Source organism: Hermetia illucens, chromosome 2 (genome assembly GCF_905115235.1).
Source record: "Hermetia illucens chromosome 2, iHerIll2.2.curated.20191125, whole genome shotgun sequence".
Lineage (NCBI taxonomy): Eukaryota > Metazoa > Arthropoda > Insecta > Diptera > Stratiomyidae > Hermetia > Hermetia illucens.
The window spans coordinates 64463969-64484824 of NC_051850.1; the positions used below are offsets into that span (position 1 = coordinate 64463969).

The 20856-nt window shown below is 41.2% G+C and overlaps 1 protein-coding gene across 1 annotated transcript; it reads right to left on the reverse strand.

Annotated features, from left to right (window-relative positions):
- Positions 1 to 19439: 19439 nt before the first annotated feature.
- On the reverse strand, positions 19440 to 19805 carry LOC119648443 (vitelline membrane protein Vm26Ab-like). Its single transcript, XM_038050197.1, has one exon. It carries the CDS (start codon positions 19803 to 19805, stop codon positions 19440 to 19442), a length of 366 nt encoding a protein of 121 aa, XP_037906125.1.
- Positions 19806 to 20856: the final 1051 nt, after the last annotated feature.

Below are 20856 nucleotides of genomic sequence, written 5' to 3' on the forward strand. Positions count from 1 at the left end.
TGGTACACACCAAAGACCAAGGAACAGTCGAAATAGTGAACTTCACCGGCCGAACGTGCTCCGAAGACGACGAAAACTGTCCTATCGGCCGGAAAGGCTTTTCGGGATTCCAAGATGTGATCTGCATGACCTGGAGAAGGGCAAAATGGTCACGGGGCTCTACTCTACTTGTATGAGACCGATTCAACGCCGAATTGCAGGAAACAGGGTCACACTTTATTCGCTAGATTTGGTTCCGTCGGACTTCCTTTTGTTTCTAAAATTGAAAAAGTTACCTGCCGGGCAGAAATTTGAGTCGAGAGTGCAGACTTCGAGAAAACTCCTTTTTCAGACCCGTTATAGTGGTTGGAGCATCGATGTATTGTGTATTGAGTTAAAAGGAGACTATGTTGAGAATACATGGTCATTTTTCCAAAATTTTCGTTTTTCTTTTGTTTGCTAAGTACTTTTTGGACCGCTCTCGTATATAGTGAGTTTTGTATTATACAGGGTGCGGCAGCATAACTTCCTTTTTTCAAAACTCAATAAAAACTATTGTATGCATCGGAAAATATTTATTTATTTTTTATAATGTAGGTACATGTCTAAAGTTTTTATTTACATTGCTTTGAAGATCAAATCTGTTAGGTGATGTCCCCCATTCTCCATATATTGCGTAAACCGATTTCTGGCGTTTGTCATGACTCTGGTTAGCATAGCAGGTGTTATGTTGGCAATTTCTTCTTGGATGTTGGTCTTCAAATCTTGTAACCGACCCTCACAAATGAAAATGGGCTTCATCGCTAAAAAAACAATAGCACCCTCGGGAACGACATTAAGAAGAAGCTCACACGCGTTCATCCGAGAATTGAAGTCACGTTCTGAAAGTTCCTGCACTATCGCCATCTTATAGGGATGAAAATGAAGATCATCACGAAGAATTCTTCTCACAGAACGATCGGATAGTCCAAGGGCAGATGCGTGTTTGCGCGCAGAACGCCGTGGCGATCGCAACATTGACGCTCTCACTGCTTCAATGTTCTCAGGTGATCTAACGGGCCGAGGGACTCCAGTTCTTCCTTTTGTCGCACTTGCAGTTTGTCTGAATGTAGTGACCCATATAACAATTGATTTGCGGTCTGGGACGGGAGCCAACGGGGCTAAATTAAAGCGATTCCGAAATGCACGCTGTGTTGCAATAACCGAACATCCGCTTGAAAAGTAAACCTCAACGGCAAAGGCACGCTCCTCACTATTCCAACGCATGATGGCGACTGAACCATGTCGGGACAAAGCTTTACAGTATCCCCTCTTGAACGAGACCACTAGCGCTCCGCTATGACATCAACTAACTGAGTGGCGTGCATTTTAAAAAAGGAAGTTATGCTGCCACACCCTGTATTATTGAATTACAAATAGTGGTGGTTCGTAAATCAGGTAAGGCCAGGATCTTGAATTTAAAAGATAAGTAAAAGGAAGGGTTTCTATATTCTTTGATATCTGAGAAACATTCTGGAACAATTTTGGAGCAAATTTATATATTCGGAAGGCAGTTTAGGTTAGTACGACTCATTTACTCGAAGAAGAAAGATATAAGCGCCGAACAGCTATTGCTAGCACAGCTCGGATATTTCAGAATATTGATCGGTATTTTACATTCTTTGTAAAAATAAATTGAGATTTTCGCGTATTTTATATGCAAAACGATAGAATAGGTGACAAATGCTGAATTTTTGAGATAAAATATACAAAACAAAATATTTGATGTACTAATAAGGGTATGAAGCCTTTATAAGAAATATATTTATGCATCCTTTTGATGATGACATAACCACAAATGATTATGTTTTATAATAAAACTGAAACAGGCGTCCATACCATGGAGCAAATGTATGCGAAGTATTCTCAACGGCAAAAGTACAGATCCTCGTTAGCGTTTTTCCTCCCCTTGATATTGCCTGCCTTAGTGGTTACATTGTTTGTTATGATAATAAATTATCACTAAAAAGAACAACCAACGGAGACTTTTAGTATGGCAAATCACCGAAAAATTAGCAATGCTGCTTCAAATCAACAGATTATGCGAAATCAACCAAAGAAATTGGTGATCAAAAGTTAAGAGGATAAACCGATTATAGTAGAGGTTACTGCCGCCAATCAACTGCGAGAAAATATGGCTTTCATATTATAATTTATTTACCTAACATCTATTCACATTTTTTGTCTAGAAACACATTTGCTTTACGATATAATGCAAGAATAACATAAATTTTGTACCTGGGTACCTCGGGTGGACCTTTCTTCTACTTCAAAATTTTCTTAGCTAAAAAAATGAAAAAAATTGCTAATGCATAATTCGATAGAAAATTGGCCTAATCGTGATGATACGGAAGGATTTCAGTCAATTTTTCCAAGAACGAAAGTAATTTAACAAATTATACGTCGATGGATACTCGAGGGGTAACACAAGTCAGCGCCACCGACAGCAGCAAAAAGGCTGCCTAGATAAATAAACATCGATGCCTTCGATGTTCTGCCCATTAATGCAAATAGGAAGATTGCTTTGCAGTTTATTTTTAGTTCGACTCTAGTTGCCTTAGGAGGGCAAGTAGATGTCACTAGTGTAGTCGAGCTGTTTGAAAAATACGACACCATCCATTGATCTCTCCCGTGTCCTTCAGCCAAAGCAGTGTGGAGAACGCCCCCGATAAAACAGCAAGGTTTTGTTGATTTTTTAGGTTGGAATATTTCTGCACATGATGGTTCCACTTAATATATACATGCATGCATAACTTGTTGAATATATCTGATGCTCTCAATGTGATACTGACATTTGATCTCTTAGGGAGTAGCAATTGGACGTGAAAAAGGCAACCTTTGACCTACTGTAAATGCCGCTTCATAAAACCTATATTATTACGAAAATTTACGGATTTCTGTGTATCTGTTGAACTTTGCGGAAATTAGAGAAAATGAAAAAGGGATTAGACAAAAAAGAAAAAGAGTTTAGATATTGTCTGCTATTTGTAGTCTAGCCTAAAATTGATAGATTAGTAGCTTCCTCCAAACTACAATTTTTATTTTTCAATGTAGATATACACAAGTTACTAGCTTTGTACTGATGAAGGGGTCAAGTTTGGAGGAAGCTATTGGTCTATCAATTTTAGAGAAAATGTTTTTGTACGTTGTGTCTCACCCCACCGCGCAGCAATTCCACCAATTAACAACCGTTTTGTTTCGTTGATGCATAGCTTCATGGTAGCCGTCGAAACCCTAATATAAACCTTGGGAACCTTGGGCCTAACATTAGTATAATAATATTGTAGTCATCTAATATGTCTTTACCTTGCCTGCTTGCCTCTAAAAAGTATGGTGCAGAGTATGTAGCAGCCTGAAATCCCCTTGTAGGATTAAGCTGGCTAATGCTTCCAAGCGGAAAAGGAATTGGCAAACATTTTAAAAGCGTTCAATTCAAAATGAAAGCATTCCATTTCTTATCCATTCTAGCTATCGGTCCCTTTCCTCATAAACAGGTAAAGCCCCCTACTACTATTAGACTCAGATGGAGGTGACGTACAACCTCAGAAAGATCAGGACTTGAACTCCGATTCTGAAGATGACCAAAAGGAGATAGTCCAGTCATTAAAGCTGAGTAGGCTGACATTTGTAGAGAACGGACGTGTCTACAAATTAATATTATTAATAAAAATAATTTAAAATTGAAATTAAATTAACTTTTATCAAGAATATAAAAAGATATTTACATTACTTAATTAATAATATACAGGGTGCGGCAGCATAACTTCCTTTTTTAAAATGCGCGCCACTCAGTTAGTTGATGTCATAGCGGAGCGCTAGTGGTCTCGTTCAAGAGGGGATACTGTAAAGTTTTGTCCCGACATGGTTCAGTCGCCATAATGCGTTGGAATAGTGAGGAGCGTGCCTTTGCCGTTGAGGTTTACTTTTCAAGGGGATGTTCGGTTATTGCAACACAGCGTGCATTTCGGAATCGATTTAATTTAGCCCCGTTGGCTCCCATCCCAGACCACAAATCAATTGTTACATTCGTCACTACATTCAGACAAACTGCAAGTGCAACAAAAGGAACAACTGGAGTCCCTCGGCCCGTTAGATCACCTGAGAACATTGAAGCAGTGAGAGCGTCAATGTTGCGATCGCCACGGCGTTCTGAGCGCAAACACGCATCTGCCCTTGGACTATCCGATCGTTCTGTGAGAAGAATTCTTCGTGATGATCTTCATTTTCATCCCTATAAGATGGCGATAGTGCAGAAACTTTCAGAACGTGACTTCAATTCTCGGATGAACGCGTGTGAGCTTCTTCTTGATGTTTTTTTAGCGATGAAGCCCATTTTCATTTGTGTGGGTCGGTTAACAAACAAAACATGCGCTACTGGGCTGACACCAACCCTCGAGAATTGCATCAAAAGCCTTTGCATTCACCCAAAGTCACAGTGTGGTGTACAATTTCCTCAGCTGGAATTATTGGTCCCTGGTTTTTTGAGGAAAATGAGGTTACAGTGACAGTGAATTCGGACCGGTATGTAAACATGCTACAGAATTTTTTTTTCCCACGGCTAGAAAATTTAGATTTGGGGGGCACTTGGTTCCAGCAAGACGGTGCAACAGCACACACTTCAAGAGCATCGATGGCTGTTTGGAGGGAACACTTTCCAGAGCGCCTTATCTCAATTAGAGGCAATTTGGAATGGCCGGCACGCTCTCCCGATCTGTCCCCTTGTGATTTTTTTCTATGGGGTTTTTTGAAATCCTGTGTTTATGTGAACCGTTCAAGAACCCTACATAACACCTGCTATGCTAACAAGAGTCATGACAAACGCCAGAAATCGGTTTACGCAATGTATGGAAAATGGGGGACGTCACCTAACAAATTTGATCTTCAAAACAATGTAAATAAAAACTTTAGACATGTACCTACATTATAAAAAATAAATAAATATTTTCCGATGCATACAATAGTTTTTATTGAGTTTTGAAAAAAGGAAGTTATGCTGCCGCACCCTGTATAATTTAAAACTTAATTGACAACGGTGGCGATGGAAATGTCCCAGAAGAGGGTGCTAACCAGGCAAGTTGCAATAGCGAAGATGGAAAATTGGGTGAGTTTTGCTCTATGTTTCCAAAAAATTAAAGAAGAAAAACAAAATTCAAGAAAACATGTTAAATAATGTAAAAAATAATGCAAGTACGAGCGAAAATTTAAAAAATGGTCCGACCGGGGATACAATTAGCACCCGAAATAAAGAAAAGGGGGAAGGGTGCCCCCCATTAATGTTTATGAATTAGGTGGTAGAGATTTAGCCACTCTACTTAATGGGAGCGCGGGGCTCTCGAATTTTGTCATTAAAAAGACGGGGGCCGAGAGAGTCCAAATCAAATGTAACAAAATTGCAGATTACAAAAAAGCACGGGAGGTCCTCGAGCGAGTGAAGGCTCCTCACTTCACCTACACTCCAAAGGAAGAGAAGGTGTAAACCTTTCTTCTGAAAGGCCTGGATGCGGAGGAAGAGCCCGATGAGGTGCTCAAAATGCTCCTGGAGACGGGAACTGAGGTCAAGTTCCTCTCAGTGTCACGGTTTAGTACGAGGAGATCCGTTTTGGAAAAACGAATCCTGCCGCACTTCCTCGTGCAGATAAGCGCGGAGAGCCGGGGAAGCGATCTGATCGGCATCAGGTCGCTTAATTACCAGGCCATTCGTTTTGAGCGCCTGCTAAGGGGCGGAATAGTCCAGTGTCGAAGATGCCAGCGCTATGGTCACTCGGCAGTGAACTGTCAAATGACTTTGCGATGTGTAAAGTGCGGGAAAGACCATACCGCAGCCGAATGTTCGCTGACTGAAGCAGATGGCAAGGAAAAAACTTTCTGTGTCTGCGGAAGCGGAGGGCATCCGGCTTCGTACCGTGGATGTCCTGCATACCGCAATGTTAAGGTCACAAGGCAGCAGGCACCGAGATCGGCCCGAAGAAAGAAGGTGTCAGCGGCGTTGAACGGTACCGTCCCTTCGGCACCAATTGTCTAGGGATCCCTTGATTTCGCTGCCAGACAACAGCCTGACATAGTCTTGATTTCAGAAACCCACCTCAATCCGAGGCATTTGATAACATTCAAGGATTTTGAATTCGTGAGGAACGATAGACGAAATTGCGATGGAGGAGGTGGTACCGGAATACTTGTGGGTCGCCATTATCGTTTCAGGCATGTTAATAGGCCTGAATTTGAAACCTTTAAGTGTATCGAAGTCTCATGTATTCTGTTTTCACTGCGTAGAGGAGGGAATTTATACATTCCGTCAGTCTATGCAGTGGGAAACAACCGAGCCAAGTTCAAGCAGGAATTCCATTCTCTGTTTACGATACTCGAACTGAATAGGCTGCATAATTATTATATTATAGTTGGCGACTTGAATGCTAAGCATACCTCGTGGCTAAACGCCACAAACAATCCCAGAGGGGTATTCCTCAAATCTCGGATAGAGCAATACCAGATAGAATATAAATGCGAATTATATGGGTCAGAGAGTCCAATCTGGCCCAGGGCAAATTCCTATCTGGATTTATGCATTGCTGACGCGCGCTTGAACTTTAATTTTAGGAATCCTCAACGGGAACTACTACTACTCTTCCTTACGATAGCGATCATAACGCTATTCTCATTGAAGTTCCGTTTGATGGGCGAAGAGTTCGCCTTCTGCCGATGGACAGTGGCGCCCACAGGCTGAAGAGGTTTATTCGGGGATATCGAGAGGAATGCCCACCCCTTGATGGGGAAAACGATAGTACAATTACACCAGGTCACAGGAACTTGAGCAACGAGGAAATACTTCAGTATCTTCTCAAGCTGGAGAACTTGACGCTGGAAACAATTGAACAAGTCGTCCCTAAAATTGAACCTCGCAATAATATGGAAGGATATGAAACTGCAGCCATAAAACGGTTGAAAAAAGTGAAAAGCCTTCTGCTCACTCGCGTCAACAAAATCTATCGGAGATATGGGGACTATCATCATCCCATATTGGTTGAGTTCAAATAACTTCTAAAGATGGCGCGGGATCTTATCCGTCAACATTACGTAAATGACGTGACCTCCCAATGGCGGGAGAAATTAAAGGGTATTTCACCAAGCGATTCAGATTCCATGTTTACTAAGATAAATACGTTATTCCGGAAGAAGTCCCGAATAACTGTACCGAGAATTAAAGTCGGTGGCAGCGAGATACAACACCTTATTGACTCAGGTATAGACACGAATAGTGTAACTGCTGATGCGCAAGGCAATTCATAGTGATGGATGATGCTTTGAAACTCGAACTTATAGGGGAGCACTTTGAATCGGTGCATCGGCCCAGAACGGACTTATAGCCAACGCGACTTTCGGAAATTGTAGAACGAGATGTCCACAATTTCAAATATAGCCTGAACGGCACCACAGTTCTTCAATTTAGCTCTGCGTTGCAGGCTGATCTCATAGCGAGTGATAATCTGCTTGATTACTTACTTGATTACTTTACTTGGGCATTCCCAACGTGGTCGTCAGGCATTTACCAGACATTGCCATTCATAATTATTGCATTTTGTTCAATAATTTATTGAACAATTCCTTCTTTCCAGGACAATGGAAGAAAGCCCGTGTGTTCCCGATTTCAATGAGAGGGAAGGATTCATCCAGCCCTCAAAGCTACCGCCCAATCAGTTTGCTGCCTAAGATCAGCAAGGTGTTTGAGGCATTGAAGTTTCGGTATTGAAAGCCTTGAACGGGCATATCAAGAAGAAGGAATTATTGCCGAACGCGCAATTCGGATTTCGATCTGGACATTCGACAATACATGCAATAACGAAGATAACGTCTGATATTTGCTGGCGGATTAACAATGGTGAGTGCGTAGGCGCTTGCCTTATAGATATGGAGAAAGCCTTTGATACCGTATGGTTGGATGGACTGATTTTCAGGCTCCTGAAAAATGAGTTTCCCAGCCACCTCGTAGCGATGATGTGTAGTATGCTGTATGACAAGTGCTTTGTCATTACGGGCGGAAATCTCACTACTAGCAGAGAATTTCATGTTCTGAATGGATTATAGCAAGGGACAGTGACTGCGCCTACACTTTTTGCGGTATTTGCCGACGAATTACTCAATTCTTTCGATTTTAATAAATATCCTAAAAGGTCGTTGGTTGCCTTTCCTGACGATCTGATAGCCTACATGGCACACAAGAAGGTAACTGAGGTGCAAGTTGAACTTCAGAAGATGTTCAATGATATTAAGTTCTTCACAAACAGTTGGCGGATGAAAATCAATGCGCAAAAGTGTGAAACGATTCTGTTTCGAAATTCCTTGGCGAATGCCAGTAGGAACTTGAAAAGGAATTGGAGAGATTTCCACATTGTCGCGAACGAGGATAGTTCTGAGCGCATTCCTCATAAGAAGTGCGTTAAATACCTGGGTGTGCGTCTTGACGAGCGTCTCCAATTTAACGAGCACGTTAAAGTCGCGCTAGAGAGCGCTCGCAAGGCATTCATGTCTCTTCGAAGACTTTTTTATGCTCCACATCTTAGCCGGAAGGTTAAGATTATTTGCTATCTTACTTTGGTTAGATCGGTGCTCATCTACGGGTGTGCTATCTGGTTTAATTTGAGTGCTAGCCAAATGGAGAAAATAAGGATCTTTGAAAGGAAATGTCTGCGTGCTTGTACGGGGCTTAATAGGACTGCTTCGTCAAACTATGAGCACTATGTAGCTAATAAAGTGATGTATGCAGCTGCTGCTGTGCCAAGAATCGACACAGTTATGGTCAGATTGATTCGGAATCATATAGTGCGATCTGCTTCGCATTGTGAGAGCCTTTGGGTTTCGCAGCTGTTCTACCCAAATGATGGGTATTTCGAGAAAACTCTCACGACAGGCTTCATTCCTCCCGAAGCGTTCGTTTATCTTGACAGGAATGGTCTAATTCTTGATTCTGCCGGTGATGCGGTTATGTATCATATACATAGACGGGCCACGGACAAAAGGATAGAATACCTCCCGAATTTGACAGTGGGGGCTCCGGGATTCGACTGGAGATACTCCAGAGCGAGAGCAATTGATATTAAGGGGGATGAAAAAGAGAAATCCTGGTACTGGTGGCTGCGGGATACCGGTTAGCGGTGGCCGTGCTCAGTTCTGCCATTTGTTTCTTGGTGGGGCTTTGTAAATATGTACATATTGAACGGGTGCTGATTTTGCCTCCAGTTGTATAATAACTTATACATACATACGTTATTATTCTTTGTTTCTTTGTAAATATTACAACTGTTATTATTACCTTTTCTAACCATGGATGTTATTGTAAAAAAAAATACAATAATTTAAGTTAAAAGTATCTTTTGAAGCGATAAAACATTTATTACTATTATTACTTTTATATTTCTTTATTTGCCACTAAGGCCAAGTGAATTCTGTCGGGTTTTTGACCATTTCCCGACAACTTATTGTAAAATTAGATTTTGATTTCTTACTGTTTCTCTTCTCTGCCTGTAAATTGTTATTCGAAAACTTTGAGAGCCCACAGTGGCCATTAGGTTTAAGTTATTTTTGTTATTGTAAAAGATTGTTTTTTATTGTTCATTTTTCCAATCTATATACTATTGTTACCAATTTCTTAAAAATAAAAATGATTTAAAAAAAAAAGTCATTAAAACTGGAAATCTGCTGCGAATTCCGAACTCTTTTAGTTAAAATCGATTGAAATGAAATTTGTGTTAGGTAACATAGGAAACAAAAGCTACGTAGTGCTTCCACGCCCCTCAAGGATGAGTTTCTTTTCAAAATAACCGCAGAAATCAATTAGATGGTTTGAACAAATAATGTCTTATAAAAATTCTTCGAACAAACAATAGTTTTTGAGTTGTTTGAGTTGTTCAGCTAATAAACGTGTGTGACAGACGGACTGACTGACAGGCAGGCATTGATTCTAGGTTTTGTTTCACACGTTTGCACGTTGAGGTGTCCTGTTTGATATAATCCTCATTTTACTTTTTTGACTAATATCCATTAGGTTGAGTTGAGTTTGTGTGTTACTAATTGCAATATGGTTGGAATCGATAGCTGTCTTTAAACTAGTATTTTCTATTGTTTCGTATGTAGTTTTTCGTTTGAAATGTTGATCATACTTTTATTTAGTTTTCTGTCTGTTTGAAAGCGAGTGTATTCTTTCTGAATTCGCTAGCTCCTTGCACTTTAATCCAACCCTGCTGGTGGTTTTGTTCCACCGTGGCGCTCCACTGAAGTTATATCGCGTGAAAATAGTTCGTGGGACCTTCTGCCACCTTAACTGCTGTTTCGGTTAAGGTGCCAATTTAGTTATGCTTTGGTCGGTCTGGATGTGGAGTCAGTTGCGTTAGTTACTGACCTTCTAAACACGGCTGAAGGATCAGTTCACGAGGCTCCTGTCAGTAAGTGAGAGAGCCAAGCTAAATCACTTGGTGACCCAGCCAGCTACTTCTGGAAATGAAGCAGCTGGATAGAGACAAAGTTGGATCTATGCCTCTGAAATTAATCAGAAATTGCTACATAACTTCTCGCCGAGTTCTACTTCTAATCGCTACTCTGATAACACCTCGAATTTATAAGTATTTTTGTGTTAAATTAAACCCTCGATGATCTTTGTTAATCAGACCTAGGGGTCTATTTTATTCTTTTTTTGACGCTCTCAGCAATCGATTTGTAACCGGCGCAGTCGTGTAAAAAGTTTTGTTTTTTCTTCAGCCTTTGTCCCGTTTACAAACGGGGTCGACTCGTCGTGATCAGTTTCGCCTTTTTATTTTATCAAATGCCTGATCTGAGTGCAATCGCGAAGCTTTTAAATCCCCATCCAGCATATCAAGCCACCATTGTTTCGGCTGGCCTTTTGGTCGCTTACCATCAATGTTCAGACTAACCTTGGCAAGTAGATTCCTGTCACCGCGAATTACCACGAATTACGACCATACAATCAAAGATGTCTCTTCCGCAGTCTTTCCACGATCGGTGTAATCACATATCGATCGCGGATATCCTCATTTTAGATGTTATCAAAACGTGTCACCCCATCAATCAAACGTACCATTTTCGTCCTCATTACCGCAAGACGCCGTTCATTGTCTTTTAAAGTTGGCCAACACTTAGAACCATAGAGGACGACAGGACGCACGACATTGCGGTAAATTTTAGATTTGAGACGTTTATTGATACGTCATCATCAAGAGCAACAGTTGTGGAACGCCACTTCATCCAGGTGAAGCAAGAAGAATGGTCAAGAAATTTCATAACGGTAAAGAAAATGGAGAAACGGAAGCTTATTATAATAAAATTGATTTGTGACGATCAAAGCAAAATTTTTAGTGGAAGAGTGAGATATGGTATTCCGTTTTGCGAGAATGCTATTTCGCTGTTTCTCATAATATTTTCGAGGATCATGCAGCTGAATACTCCACAATCGCTGCCATTAGTTTATTGTGGGGTATCCGCTAATGCTTCCTGGGTGAATAACATTGTGTCAAACAGTTGGTTCCATTTATCAAACGACTCTCCTCCTCTGCACTTAATAGTTAATCATTCACTTTTCACATACTTAAAGTTTATATGGATCACATCCATACATCAATGAACATTATCTACATAAACCAGAACTACTATAATATTGTAGACAAAAATATTGACTCTTCTGCCGCACCTTCTAACGGCACTTTACCTATAATCTCGACTTAATGGGTTCGGGACGACGTTCAATTTCATGTCCTTGCCGAAGGCCGAAGGAACGGGTTTGTCTGGATCTGGTGTTTAGGGTTAAAGTTTTTTAGCGTTTACCTGACGCTGAGCGAGACGATGTTGGATCTTCGCCGCCGACTTGATGCTCTGGAGGACGCCGTTTCGTAAACGGAGAGGCAAATCCTGGTATGCGGCGATTTTAATGCAAGGACCCTTGAATGAGGTGAACGGTTGGCGAGTCTTAGAATACTTCTCGGCAAGTGATCACCAGTACATTGCGTTCGAAGTCGTTAGTGCTACTTGCCAGCGAGCACCAACGCGACGCATTGTACGGGCATTATCCCCCATACACCTTGTACGGGGTGATGTCAACAGCGCGGAAATCGTCGACGATTGCTCCCTTTTCACAATGAGACAGCTTGAAGAAGCGGTTCTCACTATGAAAAACAAGAAGATGTCAGGTCCCGGTTCAGGACGGAACTTTACAAATTGGTGTTCCGCCAACGTCCAGACTTGCTGCTTGGGGCGTTCACCGCTTGTTTGAAGGAGGTGATGTTTCTTTGCCGCTGGGAAATGGCCAGATTCGCGCTGATTAGCTAGGGAAAAGAAGACCCGCAGCTCCCGTCTGCAAACCGACCACTGTGTATGTTTAACACGCCGGGAAAGTGCTCGAGAACCTCATTAGGAGATTGTTTGAAGCGGTACGCGCTGCCGGGGACTTATCCCCCAGTTCGGGTTGAGGACCAGGAGATCCACAGGGGAAGCCGTTATGAAGGCCGTGGATGCGGTTCATCGAGCCGATCTGGACGGATAGCGTTCCTCATAACGTTAGATATCAGAAATACCTTCAATTCCGTAAGATGGGCAGGTATGTTGGGCACATTAGAAAACTTATTCCACGTGCAAAGTCATCTGTTGCGGATATTCAGGGATTATCTGAAGGACCGCTCCCTCCCTCCCAATTACATTGGGAGTAGTACAGGCATCCATTCTAGGGTCCGACCTCTGGAACGCTTCCTACCCATCCGTTATCCATCTGAAGAGCAACACTTTTAAGTATGGGAAAAGTGAATACTCAAATATTAAGTGCATAGGAGGATTACCTAAAACAAGAATCGTTTGGTAAGTGGAACCAACTGCTTCACACAACGTTATTCACCAAGGAAGCATAAGTGGATACCTCACAACAAACTAATGAGAGCGACATAGCAGTCTCGCGAAACGAAATACCATATTTCAGGCAAACCTTTCATACCCGAAGCGCCCAGCTTCCGGTTTGCCGACTTCTTTTCCAGCTGTACGGAATCGTACTCATAATCCCTGTCAAAGGATCACTGAATCTATATAATATAAGCGAATAGGCATGATTCACAGAAATCCACTTAATTGAAGCTAATATTGTTCTCAAAACAAATATAGTAGTTCACATTATTGACACTGAGGACACTCGTAACATTGACACACATTTGCGTACATTGGGCGCGAACAACCGCGACATAATCAACAACAGGTAAATATAGATTTCAACGGTACCTTCTACAACTTAAGCGCATAGTCAACTGAGACAAAAATATCCTTTTAGATACAGTAAAACAGATCTCTAGCGAATCATTAAAAAAACAACATGTACTATGATGAATTTTCTTATACATAGAACTGAACATTTACAGGATAATGTAACATCAGCCAAATATGCTATGTTACATCCCAATATTCTCACTGATGAAGAGATAAAATATGCTATAGATTTTAATAAATTACAGCATGTAAAGGTAGGAGTAGCTAAATCTGATAACAATTTACCATTATTTGCTTTGAAAATTCCTAAAGAATTTCTAACAGTAAAGTTGAAGGCAATCCTACCTACATCAAATAAACAAAATAAGGAAATCCTAGTGAAATTGTGATTAGTTTAAACGGAAATACATATAAATAAGAAAAGTTTAAAGTCGTAAGCGAACTCACCTTGAGCAAACTTTTTAATATCAGGAAATTTACTAATTGAATTCAATAATTCCACACTTCGAAGAAAGATTCTATTATCCTGCAAACACGACATTCAATATTTTTCTAGGTAGACGATATCAAATTAGATAATATTAACAATATTAATAAAATCACAGAACTCCAAGTTCACAGCAGTATCATATAGTATCAATACTATCGTATTTGCGATCATACTACTAACCATTTTTAAGGTTTTGTGTAAACACAAAACCTTATTAAAATTGGTTTACCGTCTGTCTGTCTGTCTGTCTGTTCGTCTGTCTGTCTGTCCGTCACACGCATTTTTCTCGGAGACGGTTATAGCGATTGACACCAAATTTGGTAGGAAGGTGGGAACTGTGAACGCTCACGCATATAGTGAATTACATCCTTTTACGTCGAATTTAAGGGGGGGTCTCCATACATGCAAAAGGGGGGTGTAAAATTTTTTTTTATCAAATATAGTCATGTGGGGTATCAAATTAAAGGTCTCGATTAGTACTTTTCAAAGCCGATCTTAGTTTTGACATTCGTTGGAAGGGTGGGGAGCGCGGGGGGTTGAAAGTGATCACTTCTTTAAGGGGGCCATTCTCAGAAACTACCAAACCGAAAAATCTGAAAAAAATCAGGAGGCTGCCACTATATGGTGCCTAGGCTCCGAAATACCTTCCATGCCGATATCTGTTTAAATAAAGTTAATAATAGTATATTCCTACAATTTTTTGTAATTGGTTAGAAACCCCCCTTAGGTTCATCCTAGTACCATGAAATTTTGCAGTAATATAGGTTATAATGTAGGGCATGATCTTACCAAGTTTGGTGGAAATTGCACTATTACTAACAAAGTTATAATACCTCAAATTTGTTGCTTCTTTGAAAATTGAAGACTATGAATGTTAATATCACCCGAAAGTGGATGCTCTCACATAATATATGTATATATTACGTGCTACGTACTAAGAAACACACAAAACCTTTCGTACCTGAAGCGTCCAGCTTCCGGTTTCCCGACTTGTTATAGTTGTTTGCAAAATAAAACCTTTTTAAAATCGGTTCAATGTCTGTTTGTCTGTACACCTATCTGTCTGTCTGTCACAATAACTTTTCGCAGAAACGGCTACACCGATTCACACGAAATTTGGTCAGAAGGTGGGAATCGTGAACGCCCAGACATGCAGTGAGTGATATCCTTCTACGTTCAGGTTAAGGGGGCTCCCCATACATGCAAAAGGGGGTGTACAGTTTTTTTTTCACCGAATATAGTCATGTTGGGTATGAAATGAAAGGTCTCAATTAATACTTTCCGGAGCCGGTCTTAATTTTGACATTTGTTAGCAAGGCGGGGAGTGGGAGGGGTGGAAAGTGATGATTTTTTAACGGCACCATTCTCAGAACCTACTCAACCGAAAAATTTGCAAAAAGTCATGAAGCTGCCTTTGTATGGTGTATAGGTCTCAAAATACTCTCCATATCGACATCTGCTCAAATTAAGTTAATAATAGTATATTTCCATACACCCCCCTACACAACCCCCCTTAAGTTTATCCCAGAGTTATAAAAATTGACAGTAGTATAGAATATAGTAGTACAGAATAGAACACGTTACATGAAGCATATTATGCCCAAGTTTGATCAAAATCATAACAAAGTTACAGTAGCTCGACTTTACCTGTAGATTTACTGCAACTAAATACATACGCACTCTCCACCTTTCCAGCGAATGTCAAAATTCGGACCGGCTTCGGAAAGTACTAACCAAGACTTTCCATTTGACACCCCACATGACTATATTGGGTGAAAAAAAATGTACACCCCTCATTTGCATGTAGGGGTCCCTCCTCTTAAATTCGACGTACAAGGATGTAACTTTCTGCATGCGTGAGCGTTCACAGTTTCCACCTTTTCACCAAATTCGGTGTCAATCACTATAGCCACCTCCGAGACAAATGCGTGTCAGGGACAGACAGACAGACAGTAAACCGATTTTAATAAGGTTTCGTTTTCTACACATCGGCTTTGTTTTACCCAAAACTTTAAAAAGACATCAGTCGTTGAAATTAAAGATAAATAATAGAATTTAGGAGAATTCTAACTGTAAGGGGGAGAAGTTATGTATCAGGTAACGTCTGGTATGGACCAACATGATGCCAAGAAATGTGAGACCATACTCCAACATGTAAGAAAACCTTTACAATATTCGCCGGTTGCAAAAATTGACAACACTTAGTCAGCAATTTAAGTTAATAAATAAACTTTCAACATAACTTCTCGCCGTGCTCGATTTCTAATCGTTACTCTGACAACACCTTACTATGTTAAACTCGCATTTAGAATAAAGTATTTCTGTGTTAAGGGGGTCATCCAGTGTGAAAACCGTTTTTTTTCGCATTGTTTAGAAATTTTTTGTGAAGAGCTGGATAAAGATACAAATATTGTCCTTTTGGTGAAGTCATACGAACGTCATTCGGACCGATCAATATGCGTTCTATTACGGCGATCGACATAAATCTGGCATGTGACTTATTACGTATTCAACACTATAATTTCCGAACGACTCCGAATTTTTTTTTGCATCGATTGTATCTAGATATAGTGTAAAATATATGGGTATATAAGTGTATAAGTGTATATAAGTGATTTTTGATTGCAAAACAAAACCTTAATCAAATAGGTTCAATGTCTGTCTGTCCGTTTGTCTGTTTACCTTTCTGTCTGTCACGCGCACTTTTCTCAGAAACGGCTACAACGATTGATACGAAACTTAGTGAGAAGATGGGAACTGTGAACGCCCAGACATGCAGTGAGTGATATTCTGCTATATTAAGATGGAGGGAGGGGGGGAGGGCATACATGTAAAAGGGGGACTCCCATTTGGTATTACGTCGCGGGGCTGGATCAGAATTTATTCTGCGCTAATGTCAACATTCGTGTTCCTCTCGTGTTCATTCTTTCGGATGACTTTCTCCTGCCTAAGCTTCTTTCCGATGGCTGTAGTCACTTTTTCAACTTCGGTCCATATCCCCTTGGCTTTCACCATAAGTTCCATGATATTTTCGGGTGTAAAGTGCTCCCCGGTTGTAGCTCCTAATGTAGCCCTTTGGGCTTTGAATCTAGGGCAGTGAAAAAAGACGTGTTCTGCATCCTCTGGAATGTTTGCACACTGTGGGCAATATGGCGAATCACCACGCCCAAATCGATACAGATATGCTCGATAGCCTTCGTGTCCGCTTAAGAATTGAGTTAGATCGAAACCTACCTCGCCGTGAGATCACTCGATCCATTTCCGGATATCCCATATGATTTTGTGAGTCCAACGGCCTTTTTCTGACTCGTTCCACTTCTCTTACCATTCCGCGACAGTTTCAGCTCGTGCGAACGGATGGAATTGAAGAGGCAAATAGCCACACTCACGGCCAATGTAGCCACATTGCGGGCAGCGATAAATGCTTCGCGTTCGAGAGTGTTGTTCCGGTATTTTTCAAGAATTACACAAATACTTGGGTCGGTAACGGGTCTGCCTCAAGAAAAGGGCGTTCAGGTATCCACGCACCGCGGTCCGCATCGAACTCAGACGCATGCTGGTTCCTAAATGTACCAACCCATAGATGTATCTCGCGGATTCATTAAACTGAGTTTGCTGGGGGACGCGGGGACGTCTCCCCGAAGCGCAGTCACATGTCGCCTTACAGGTTTTAATACCTTGGTCGGCACAATTATCCACTAGACATGGGTACAGAGTTCTCGGTCTTCCATAACCCCAAACCCAACAATCTTTTTCTTTGAAATTAGCGACAGCTAAAACGTTGCCGACGCACGTATTCGTGTAATTCTCTAAAAATACCGGAACATCCGTTAAGAACAGTCAAGCATTATGTTTCCCTGAATGCCCAGATGATTCAGGACCGGTACTCCATTGTCGTGTTTTCTTGACTTTAGGTCTCGTCAAGGCTTACCATCGAGTCCCTGTAGCTTCCGAAGGTATTCCAAAGATAGTAATTAGCAGATGCAGCAGATGAAATTTCTAGGCCAGGTGCAAGCAATCACGAGCTTTCCGCTACGAAAGGCAATCAAAGACCTTAGAAGGTTCTTAGGCATTGTAAACTTTTACCGTCGCAGGCCTGCAAATGCAATCTGAATACAGTCTTTTCTTAGAGCTCGGAAAGCTCTTTGGATTAAACCGACAGCGGGCAACCGCATACCATTCGCAGTCCATGGACGAGACGTCCTGGTTGCAGTTTTCACTTTCAATTTTGCTTGACTTCCATACAGCCGTCCGCCAAGAGTTTGCTGCCAGCGCGGTTGACCTGGTGCATGGAGATAACCTACAATTATCCGGCGATCTGAACCCTCGATAAGACAGGCCGCCTTGGAGAGACCGGGTTGTTGTTCTCAGACTGAAGCCGGTTTCGCCATTTTGTCACGAGCGGTCAGCGGTCAAAACCTCTGTGGAGTTTGAAGTTTGCAGATATGTCCTCTTGAGGACTGTTGGCACTCGGAGGCCGCTGCAGCCGCCGTACAAGGCTCCCTACAAAATTGGGAGAATCAGTTTCGGAAGAGAATAGTCAGCTAGGCGAACAATATTAAACTAGTTGCATCTGTTCTGTGGAAAAATACTTTTTTTTCAAGGACAGTAGGGGTAATATTATTTATCGTTGGGATATTTGCGCTTTATGAACTTTTACCGCCTGATCAACCGATCATTGCCGCGAAGTGAACATCCTACTATTAATCGAAGGATCTGATTTTCACCATGATATTGCCATCCCATATATGTATATACATCTTTAATAACTCAACAAGGAAATTTTAAGCGGAAATTGGGGAACTGGTTCTGCTTCATCTGATGAAAAGTTTCGAAAATGATGCAATGAATATTTTAGGGACTGAATGAGAGTTTCTACAAAAGGAGAACTGGACGCCAAATAGAAAAACAGTTGTACGTAGTACTTACCAATATGTTTAATACAGAAAAAAAATATATTTTTTGCTTAAAAAAGAATAGTGGTACTCAATCAAATGCGTCTGCATTTATAAACAGAGGAGGAAGGCGTGATAATGTAGCCAGTTTTTTACCAAAACGAATGCAATTGTCCGCACAAATGACCATTCATATGTTCCTATCAATAACTTAGTGCTACAACTTTACTCCTGTTGAAATATCATGTGATAGTAAAAAGAAAGAAAAAGATAAATGAAATTATCATCATCATCATCAACGGCGCAACAACCGGTATCCGGTCTAGGCCTGCCTTAATAAGGAACTCCAGACATCCCGGTTTTGCGCCGAGGTCCACCAATTCGATGGTCAAAGGGTAGTATAGGTCCCGGGGCGAAACGTGGATTGGTACCCACGATGGAGCATAAAACCTGGGAAATGCCTGCTGAACCAACACCAACAGCTCTACTACCAAACCCTATCTCAACTTCTACGTGGTGACCGCTGGGAGCTCTTTCTTGACGAAAAGCTGCAGACGGAGAAGGATGAAGGCGAGTCTCCCGCGCCTAAAAACGGGACAAATTGTACCAACTGGTCCTCCAGGTTGGGGGTTGGGTAGGGCTGACAACCCTACACGGAAAACAACCTGTTACGAAGCCACAACAGGAGCCTCGGATAGGACGGATGTTAAATGAAATTAACTGAATGAAAAATGACAAAAATATTTGAAATACTTTTTATTGTCAAATAATACAATTATAGATTATGTCTATTAGGCTGATGCCTTCTTGTTCCACAAAGCGTTGCCAAACTCTGGTGCAGCATAACCTCCGTGAATCGCGTTGTGAGTAAGGGCTCCGGAAGAATAACCAATTGGAGCAGCAGTTAATGGAGCGCTGTAGCCGCCAAGTAAAGGAGCGTTGAATCCCCCTACAGCTGGAGCATGGTACCCTCCTAATAGGGGAGCACTGTAGCCACTGGCGATAGGAGCTTGGTATCCGCTAATTATGGGGGCTTGGTATCCTGCGGCTATTGGAGCACCAATTCCACCAACAAGGGGTGCAGAATACCCTCCAGGAGCAATGTAACCAGCTGAAGCAGCACCGATAAGAGCGAGAGCTAATACAACGAATTTCATGTTGATTGAGTTTAGACGCGTCTTTGTCAGAGTTCAAATTCTGAATGTGGCAATACGACCTGGACTTCTTATTTATATGGTTTCGAACCCCGAACCAAAGTTTGTCAACATCCAATTCAAAAACATGGCCTAATAAACATAAAAAAACTAATCGGCACATATTATGGTAATTTGGGTTTTACAAAAAATTATCTGGATTTAATTAGGTCGCTAACACAAAACACGCAGGTGGGTACGGAAGATGGACCGCCGGGGAAGAAAGATATGCAGATATGGGCATGTGTCATTCTGCAAAACACGCGCTTCCCTCTTCAGGGTCGTATAATGACCAACGTAACAAATTAATCATTCTTAGAGATTTGATTCAGGGGTTCAATCATCTCGGTGAAGCAACATTTTTTTTCCTGTGTACTCCGTTCTAAGAAAATAGGAAGATTATTCCTGTATGCATTTTTTACCAAATTTTAAACAAAAAGAATCTCAGTAGTTGTTTGCTGGGTATGGATGAGTAAAGGGTGCCATCGCACCTGGAAGAATATGAAACTATTTCAAGAATAGGAAAAGTTAACTACGGAAGAAACGGCAAATTAAACAAATTTGCGACTATTCTGAGCCTCATATATATAGGTATGACAATCTAAGACTGCGCATCTTTTGTATGAATTCTTCCAGGACAGATTCCTTGATAAGTTAATAATTGCTTACACACTTTCGGTAGGCAAGTTTCGTTGCTTTTTACATGTAAGTTTTCCTCTTTAAGGGAATATTGGAAATAGTTAAATACGTCTCTAATAATAACCAGTAAGTGGAGCTTACGCTCCATCATTGTCGGCATCTGGTAAATTTCTTAACTCACCACAGAACTTCTAGAGACATGCCCCCCTCCTCATAACTATTAAGGGGTATGTAAGTGAAGGGCCGTCCACTAGGCGAACTTGCTGATGGAGTGGGTCCTACTGCACGTCAGTGATAAAATTTCCCAGCTTGTGAATATGTGGCAAATTGAATGCAAATCCGTTTTGTTTGTGATGTGCACTTGTTAAACCTAAGT